Source organism: Ranitomeya variabilis, chromosome 2 (genome assembly GCF_051348905.1).
Source record: "Ranitomeya variabilis isolate aRanVar5 chromosome 2, aRanVar5.hap1, whole genome shotgun sequence".
NCBI classification, from domain to species: Eukaryota; Metazoa; Chordata; class Amphibia; order Anura; family Dendrobatidae; genus Ranitomeya; species Ranitomeya variabilis.
Window position 1 is genome coordinate 879307605 of NC_135233.1, and position 9477 is coordinate 879317081.

Genomic DNA, 9477 nt, shown 5'->3' on the forward strand with positions numbered 1-9477 from the left:
GGTTTGGCTTCAGGTAGGCATCTTCTGATAGTTGCAGGATTGACAGATACCTGAAGATCTTTGATCTCCCTGGAGCTAATCATGGGATGTTTGTTTGTTTGCCATTCTTGTGATTCTATGATCTATGGAGGATGGTAGTATTTCTTTTCCTACCACATGTTTTGGGTTTTGTTTGCCATTTTAAAGGATTGGAAATCTTTTGAGCAAAGCAGCCAATTATTTTGTTTCCCTTCTCCAATCAACTTCTTGATCAAATTTCTTTCTCCTTTGGTACAATGTCTAGAAAGGCCAATTTTACTCACTGAACAAAGACTAAAACCAGCAGGGCCATAATTGACACCTGTTTCTTAACAAAATGAATTACCTCACTAATTGAATTCCGGACTGCTATTAATTAAGGTACCTTCACACTAAGCGACGCTGCAGCGATACAGACAACGATGCCGATCGCTGCAGCGTCGCTGTTTGGTCGCTGGAGAGCTGTCACACAGACCGCTCTCCAGCGACCAACGATGCCGAGGTCCCCGGGTAACCAGGGTAAACATCGGGTTGCTAAGCGCAGGGCCGCGCTTAGTAACCCGATGTTTACCCTGGTTATCAGTGTAAAATGTAAAAAAACAAACAGTACATACTCACCTTCGCGTCCCCCGCCGTCCACTTCCTGCACTGACTGAGCGCCAGCCCTAACAGCAGAGCGGTGACGTCACCGCTGTGCTGTGCTTTCACTTTACGGCCGGCGCTCAGTCAGTGCAGGAAGCGGACGGCGGGGGACGCGAAGATGAGTATGTACTGTTTGTTTTTTTACATTTTACACTGGTAACCAGGGTAAACATCGGGTTACTAAGCGCGGCCCTGCGCTTAGTAACCCGATATTTACCCTGGTTACCATTGCAAAACATCGCTGGTATCATTGCTTTTGCTGTCAAACACAACGATACACGGCGATCTGACGACCAAATAAAGTTCTGAACTTTAACCAACGACCAGCGATGTCACAGCAGGATCCTGATCGCTGCTGCCTGTCACACTCAACGATATCGCTAGCCAGGATGCTGCAACGTCACGGATCGCTAGCGATATCGTTTAGTGTGAAGGTACCTTTAGAATACCCTCTTTCAACAAATGAGCTGATTACACCCAATTAGCAGAGCGCATGTCATGACTGTTGATTGCCCATTACTTGCCTAAACCTACTCATGGTTTTTCCCCAGTAATTAAACACATTGGTGATAATGATGTTAGACTGCTAATATTTCGCACAGAACTGTAAATGTTTTTTCAGGGCAACTGAAATACTTGTGCTTGTCTGCAAACCTATATTTTTTTAGAAAATTTGCTGAAGTTTGTGAATTCGAATGTCAAAACGAGATGATTTAGGCAATTGTATAAATGATCTAGCTTGTTTTTGTTCAATCTTCACAATGTGTACAATTTAATTAAAAAATAAATAAAACTCTTTTTGGGTGGAAAAAGAAAAATAAAGAACTAAAATAACGTGGCTACATAAATATGTACACCTTTACACTAATACTTTGTTGAAGTACTCTTTGAAATTATGGCAGCAGTCAGACTTTTTGGCTAGGAGTTTATCAGCATGGTATGTCTAGAATTGGCCATCTTTGCCCATTCTTCCTTGCAGTAGTGCTCCAAATCTGTCAGATTGGGAGGGCATCTCCTGTGTATAGGACTCTTCAAGTCACCCACAGATTTTCAAGTAGGTTTAGGTCTGGGCTCTGGCTGGGACTTTGCAAAACTGAATTTCTTCTTGTGAAGCCATTCTTTTGTTGAGTCGGCGGTATGCTTAGGGTCAGTGTTGTGCAGAGCTGTGAAATTCCTCTTTAACCTTCAGCTTTTTAGCAGAAACCTGAAGATTTGTTACAAAACTGACTGATATTTGGAACCGTTCATAATTCTCATCTTGACTAAATTAAATTTAGGATATACAGGTCCTTCTCAAAAAATTAGCATATAGTGTTAAATTTCATTATTTACCATAATGTAATGATTACAATTAAACTTTCATATATTATAGATTCATTATCCACCAACTGAAATTTGTCAGGTCTTTTATTGTTTTAATACTGCTGATTTTGGCATACAACTTCTGAAAACCAAAAAAACCTGTCTCAATAAATTAGCATATTTCACCCGTCCAATCAAATAAAAGTGTTTTTTAATAACAAACAAAAAAACCATCAAATAATAATGTTCAGTTATGCACTCAATACTTGGTCGGGAATCCTTTGGCAGAAATGACTGCTTCAATGCGGCGTGGCATGGAGGCAATCAGCCTGTGACACTGCTGAGATGTTATGGAGGCCCAGGATGCTTCAATAGCGGCCTTAAGCTCATCCAGAGTGTTGGGTCTTGCGTCTCTCAACTTTCTCTTCACAATATCCCACAGATTCTCTATGGGGTTCAGGTCAGGAGAGTTGGCAGGCCAATTGAGCACAGTAATACCATGGTCAGTAAACCATTTACCAGTGGTTTTGGCACTGTGAGCAGGTGCCAGGTCGTGCTGAAAAATGAAATCTTCATCTCCATAAAGCATTTCAGCCGATGGAAGCATGAAGTGCTCCAAAATCTCCTGATAGCTAGCTGCATTGACCCTGCCCTTGATGAAACACAGTGGACCAACACCAGCAGCTGACATGGCACCCCACACCATGGCATTTTGGCATTTCCTTCTCCCCAGTCTTCCTCCAGACTCTGGCACCTTGATTTCCGAATGACATGCAAAATTTGCTTTCATCAGAAAAAAGTACTTGGGACCACTTAGCAACAGTCCAGTGCTGCTTCTCTGTAGCCCAGGTCAGGCGCTTCTGCCGCTGTGTATGGTTCAAAAGTGGCTTTACCTGGGGAATGCGGCACCTGTAGCCCATTTCCTGCACACGCCTGTGCACGGTGGCTCTGGATGTTTCCACACCAGACTCAGTCCACTGCTTCCTCAGGTTCCCCAAGGTCTGGAATCGGTCCTTCTCCACAATCTTCCTCAGGGTCCGGTCACCTCTTCTCGTTGTACAGCGTTTTCTGCCACATTGTTTCCTTCCAACAGACTTACCATTGAGGTGCCTTGATACAGCACTCTGGGAACAGCCTATTTGTTGAGAAATTTCTTTCTGGGTCTTACCCTCTTGCTTGAGGGTGTCAATGATGGCCTTCTTGACATCTGTCAGGTCGCTAGTCTTACCCATGATGGGGGTTTTGAGTAATGAACCAGGCAGGGAGTTTTTAAAAGCCTCAGGTATCTTTTGCATGTGTTTAGAGTTAATTAGTTGATTCAGAAGATTAGGGTAATAGGTTGTTTAGAGAACCTTTTCTTGATATGCTAATTTATTGAGACAGGTTTTTTTGGTTTTCAGGAGTTGTATGCCAAAATCATCAGTATTAAAACAATAAAAGACCTGACAAATTTCAGTTGGTGGATAATGAATCTATAATATATGAAAGTTTAATTGTAATCATTACATTATGGTAAATAATGAAATTTAACACTATATGCTAATTTTTTGAGAAGGACCTGTATAGCACTTAGATATGCAAACATTTTTTATTTTACATTAATAATAATTATGCTCACAGCAATATCCCATATCTATAACACTTATATACAAGGAATAAAGCTGTCCAAGGTAAATCTGCATCCAAATCAACACATATTTGCTGGGGTCAAATCCGTAACAGGAAAGTCATGTGCCAGTCCACGCTAAGGTCACTTTCATACTTCAGTATTTTTAAGCCAAATCCAGAAATATTTCTAGACACAGAAGAGGCAGGAGTTATTCCATTATAGTTTCCATTATTTGTAGTTTTCACTCCAGGCTCTGGTTACAAATAGTGATGAAACACACTGGCTAGAATGCTGCCGTGTGAAAGTGCTTTCTGATGATTGATCTTTGCTTGTCAGTGCTCTATGTTTAGGAAAATAACAATGGGACAAAAATCAGGCACATATAAAGAACTTGTCTGGGGTTAGAAAAAAAAATAAATTGTGCCACTCCTGTCTATGGGCTGTGTCTGATATGTCAGTTCAGATTTATTAAGAGGCTGAAATACAAAAGGTACAAATAACCTGTTTAATTCAATGGTGAGCTGAAGACTACAGATCTCCTAATGAAGATGATAGAATATGGCGGATGCCCTAATCTTGTCTTTACTACACAGGTGTCCAGAAGGGTAATGAGCAAGGCCTACCTATCCATTCTCTCATGCACAGGAATGAAGTACAGCTCTGATTTATATGGAGATTATATACTCCAACATCTATATAAAAGCGTACAGCCTTTACGTTACCACCAAATGCCTTCTGATTTTATGTAAATCTGTCAGGAAAATATATTGGCGCACATTTACTAACACTGTCTTATAGCTAATCTACATAAACTTAGGTAAAAGGGGTTTTCTACTTTAAGAAAAGTCGACCCCAAACACTTCTATATACAAATAATTATAGAGACCTGTCAATCGACGGGAGTGGGGTGGGAAAAGCCAGCTGGGGTCGTCATCAGACTAGTCAGGTCTTCAGCCAGCTTTTCAAACAATTGCAACATTGCAGAATAAAACATACCTGGCTGCAATTGTGAAGACAGACTCTTATTAATGCTGCCCGTGGTTCCCCTTAAAGGGGATCTTTTACCAGGTTTTTACTATGTAATCTGAGAGCAGCATGTTGTAGACACAGAAACCCTGATTGCAGCAATGTGTCACTTTCTGGTCAGCATGCTGTCATTGCGACACAATTATTATTTTTTTCTGCTGCAGATATAGCAGTGCTCAGAATCCTAAGCTCTGTGTAACTCCACCCACATCAATGACTGGCAGTTTTCTGTGTACACTGTACAGAAAGCTGCTAGCCAGTGGTGGGGGTGGGGTTACACAGACCAGGTGGACTAGGAGCCACGAGATACCTAGTCTTGTAGTGCTTCTCTTCTCCTGATAAAACACTGATTTTATTTAAACAACGGCACACAGCCTAGAAAGTGACACAGAGCTGGAATCAGGGTTTCTGCCCCTACATGATGCAGCTCTCAGATTGAAAATCAAAAACCTGACAGATTCCCTTTAAAGGGAATCTGTCACCCCATTTTAGGCCTATAAGCTAAGGCCACTGCCATTAGGGGCTTATTTACAGCATTCTATAATGCTGTAGATAAGCCCCAGATGTAACCTGCAAGATAAGAAACACAAGTTAGATTATACTCACCCAGGGGCGGTCCTAGTGCGGTCCGGTCCGATGTGCGTCGTGGTTAGGGGGACGGCACCTCCCATCTTCATAGGATAACATTCTCTTCTTTGCTTCCTGTCGCTGCTCCGGCGCAGGCTTACTTTGTCTGCCCTGTTGAGGGCAGAGCAAAGTACTGCAGTGTGAAGGCGCTTGGCCTCTCTGACCTTTCCTGGCGCCTGCGCAATGCAGTACTTTGCTCTGCCCTCAACAGGGCAGACAAAGTACGCCTGTGCAGGAGCTGCGGCATGAAGACAAGAAGATGTCATCGTAAGAAGATGGGAGGCCCCGGACCGGAACGTGACGCCCATCGGACCCGGACCGCAGCGGAACCACCCCTGGGTGAGTATAATCTAATGTCTTTTTCTCATCTTTCAGAATACATCGGGGGCTTATCTACAGCATTACAGAATGCTGTAGATAAACCCCTGATGCCGGTGGCCGCAGCCCATCTTTGATTTTTGGGGTGACAGGTTCCCTTTAAGGTCACTTTTCATGACTCTACTATAAGAAAGACTGGGCAAAAATGGCCTGCATGGCAGAGTTCCAAGATGAAAACCAATGCTGAGCAATAAGAACAAAAAGGCTTGTCTTAGTTTTGCCAAAAAACATCTTGATGATCCAAAAAACTTTTGGGAGAATAGTCTGTGGACTAATGAGACAAAAGTTAAACTTTTTGGAAGGTGTATGTTCCAGTATATTTGGTGTAGAAGTAACACAGTATTTCAGAAAAGTAACATCATGCCAACAGCAAAATATGGCGGTGGTAGTGTGATGGTCTGGGGCTGTTTTGCTGCTTCAGGACCTGGAAGACATGCTGTGGTAAATAGAATCATGAATTCTGCTGTCTAACAAAAAATCCTGAAGCAGAATGTCTGGCCATTTGTGTCCTCAAGCTGAAGCACACTTGTGTTATACAGAAGGACAATGTTCCAAAACACACCAACAAGTCCACTGCTGAGTGTCTTAATAAAAACAAAAATTAAGACTTTGGAGTGGCCTAGTCAAAGTCCTGACCTTAATCCTACAGAAATGCTGTGGCATGACCTTAAAAAGGCTGTTCATGCTCGGAAACCCTCCAAAGTTGCTTAATTACAACAATTCTGCGGAGATGAGTGGGCCAAAAGTCCTCCAAACCGTTGTAAAAGACTCATTGCCAATTATTGAAAATGCTTGATTGCCGTTTTTGCTGCTAAGGGTGGCCCAACCAGTTATTAGGTTTAGGGGGCAATCACTTTTTCACACAGGGCTCTGTAGGTTTAGATTTATTTTTCTGTTAATAATGAAGACCTTCATTTAAAAACTGCAATTTGTGTTTACTTGTGTTATCATTGTCTAATATTTAAATTTTTGGGGTGATCTGAAGCATTTAAATGTGTGACAAACATGCAAAAGAATAGGAAATCAGGAAGGAGGCAAACACTTTCTCATACAACTCTATTGGGCCAATTTGTAAAGTCCTTGTAAAAACAAGTAACTCTGCAATCTATTTTTTTTTTTAAATCCCCTTTGTTTTCAAGAAAGAATGGATTTTTAATTCTAGTCTTTACTGCTTGTTGCCTATATTACTGGCCATTAGTGATGAGCGACTGTGCTCGGATATGTTATCTAAGCTCGCTAATGTCCTAATCGCGGATTTTCAGTGTAAACGAAAAAAGTGCTTGAGTCGCAGCTGCTGCATGTCTCACAACTGTTCGACAGCCACAACACATGCAAGGATTGCCGAACAAACAGGCAATTCCTGAATGTGTTGCAGCAGTAGAACAGCCGCGAGACATACAGCTGCGGCAACTTGACCATTTTTTTCGACCACGTCGAAAATACTCTATTAGGACACGAGCATGCTCGGATAACACCTTATCCAAGCACAGTCGCTCATCGTTACTGGCCAACTCTACAATCTATCAGTGGTGGACAGTGTAGTCGGAAATGAACACAGTTATTACAAGCATTAAGATATGATGTTTTGTCTTCTTAGAATAAAAGACATTAAAAAAGAAACTGCTGAAAAGTAGAGTTCCCAATATAAATAGTTTAGGGGACTTTCAGACACTCAATCCTTTCGGGCTACGCCTTCTGTTGTGGAGATCTGGGTCACATTGAACAGAAATGCTGGTAATGCTCATTCCCTTCCATGAGCAATACATCCTGCAGGAGCAGAACCTCAACAAACTTAATAGAAAGAGAAAGTGGCAACTGCTTTTTATACGGAAACAGTTTAACAAAACGCTTCAGTCTTACGGAATATGAAGGCTGCAGCCCATCAATAGCTACTAATGGGTTGTAACAGTGTTTCCAGGATATAACCAATTTCATGAGGTCCCAGAGGAACTCAGTGCTTGGAATGGATGAGCGGGAAATTAGTATGCCTTTTTTATTATTATTTTACACATCTGGAACATTGAAAATGGACTTTCAGTATTGGTCAAGAAGAAAAATAAAAAGTCTTAGTTTCTCTTATCCATTTAACAGTAAAATACTGACCAAACAAGGATGACAGTCATGTGCTGTCTACCGTTTCATGGGGGTCACAGACTTGTATTGGCAAGTTTGATCTGTAACATGGATCACAGTAGGACATGTGAAAAAGCACATTGATCATAATATGTGAGTAAGCGCATCCATATTAAATTCCTAGGAGCAGAGAGGAGCATTTGTTCCCTTTGGCAGAACGCAACGTTTAAAGACTTATGGAGACAGAGTTGTCTTAAACTGGTCTGGGCTGTTTCTGAGCAGATTAACAAATAGAGGAAATGATACTCAAGAAGTTTAAAAAAAAAACAGTAATTTTGATACAAGTACAAAGTCTGCTTCAATAATGCAGTTTCTATAGCAATGCCTAATAGGTTTAAATGCTTAATGAAAATCAACAAATTTCATGCCAGTGATTAACACTACACTGTAGGTCAAGCATGACGGATCAGAAAGGTCTTGGCACATATTCATATCAGTCTTCAACCTTCTGCCTTCCTAAAGCTTGTATCATGCTAGTATATGCAAGATGTCTTGTCTACATAGACACGTGTGGGAGATGATGCAGCTTGTTGGAAGGCAAATAGAAGATCGCTGTACTTCTACATTGTGCTGATATATATAGTTCTACTTTTCTAACGTTTTATTCAGTATGGTGACCAGTCTTTCGATTGTGGTTATACGGCTACTACGCGGCTCGTGCAGCAAAGGATCACTCTGTGCCGCTGCCACATTGTGGTGTAATGCAGATAAATGGAGTCACATTTAGGCTATTGCGACAAACAAAACACAAAAAATCAAACTGGTTATCACTTTGTATACCTACTTTGTATACCTTGTCACTTTACCCTAAGGGTCGTAATGCAATCCCATTCACCGACATTATGCTGTGATGTATTAGCGGCACAGGCCAATCCTTGGCGGCACAACTTGTGGGTATGGTCGTGTTCTAAACCCAGACTTACTCTTCAGCCCTCTAGAACTTTATACTGGGACGGGGTAAACAATAATTACATACCTGCACTTCTGTGTCACCCCAAAAGCCCTAATTCCTCAAGATTACCAGTATATGAGATGCGGTTCTGGAATTTACTGATAAAAGATGGGACAGAAGTAGCAGCGTTGCCTTGTTTACCTTTGGTGATTTCACATAAACATATCACATAACAAATAAAGGTGCTGTAATCAGCTAGAACTAATGCCAAACTCCACTCTGCTACATCTGCAGATAAAAGAATACTGGACCTACTAAGAAAAGTAGTCCCAGCTAACTCTGATGCAAAGCCAGCAGTCTGTTCTGTGTCACCAGAGTGCTGCGCAAATGGATTAAACTAGAAAACTTACCATCTCATTTTCCTCCCCCTCATTAAGCAAGGCATGATGATTGTTCATTAGCTTTTCCCCCATCAATCCCCCGGACTGCTCCTGTGTAGTGAAATCCCTAAACACCTTGCTGAGCAGTCAGCTACAAATATACTTCTCTGGTGAAGGAACTAAAAGCTAGCTCCACCTTCCAGAGAAGCCAGGTAATGTAACCCTTTCCATACAGGTACCTTATAGTGTTCCCAGGAAGCTGCCAAAATAAAACGAAAAATGTTCATGTGACCCAGCCCAGCCCGGCCAAGCTAGAAGGCTATTAAAAAATTGCATTGTATCTGCAGATTGCTTAAGGGAATGTGTAATAAAATAACAAGCTATGTTAGTAATAAAAACCCAAAATGGGGATTACTTTCCCTCCTCGGGTCGAGCGCCAGCAGTCTGCTGCACCGTACCCTGTTAGTCTG

At 41.6% G+C, this 9477-nt stretch overlaps 1 protein-coding gene across 1 annotated transcript in view; it reads right to left on the bottom strand.

The window, feature by feature from the left end:
- The window catches only part of ATP13A4 (ATPase 13A4), a 181574-nt gene extending 172433 nt beyond the window's left edge, over positions 1 to 9141 (bottom strand). The window contains exon 1 of the mRNA XM_077290335.1: positions 9038 to 9141. Within this exon, the coding sequence (XP_077146450.1) occupies positions 9038 to 9100 (63 nt within the window). The 5' untranslated portion in view covers positions 9101 to 9141. The remainder of the gene's footprint in view (positions 1 to 9037) is intronic.
- Between the last annotated feature and the right edge of the window lie 336 nt (positions 9142 to 9477).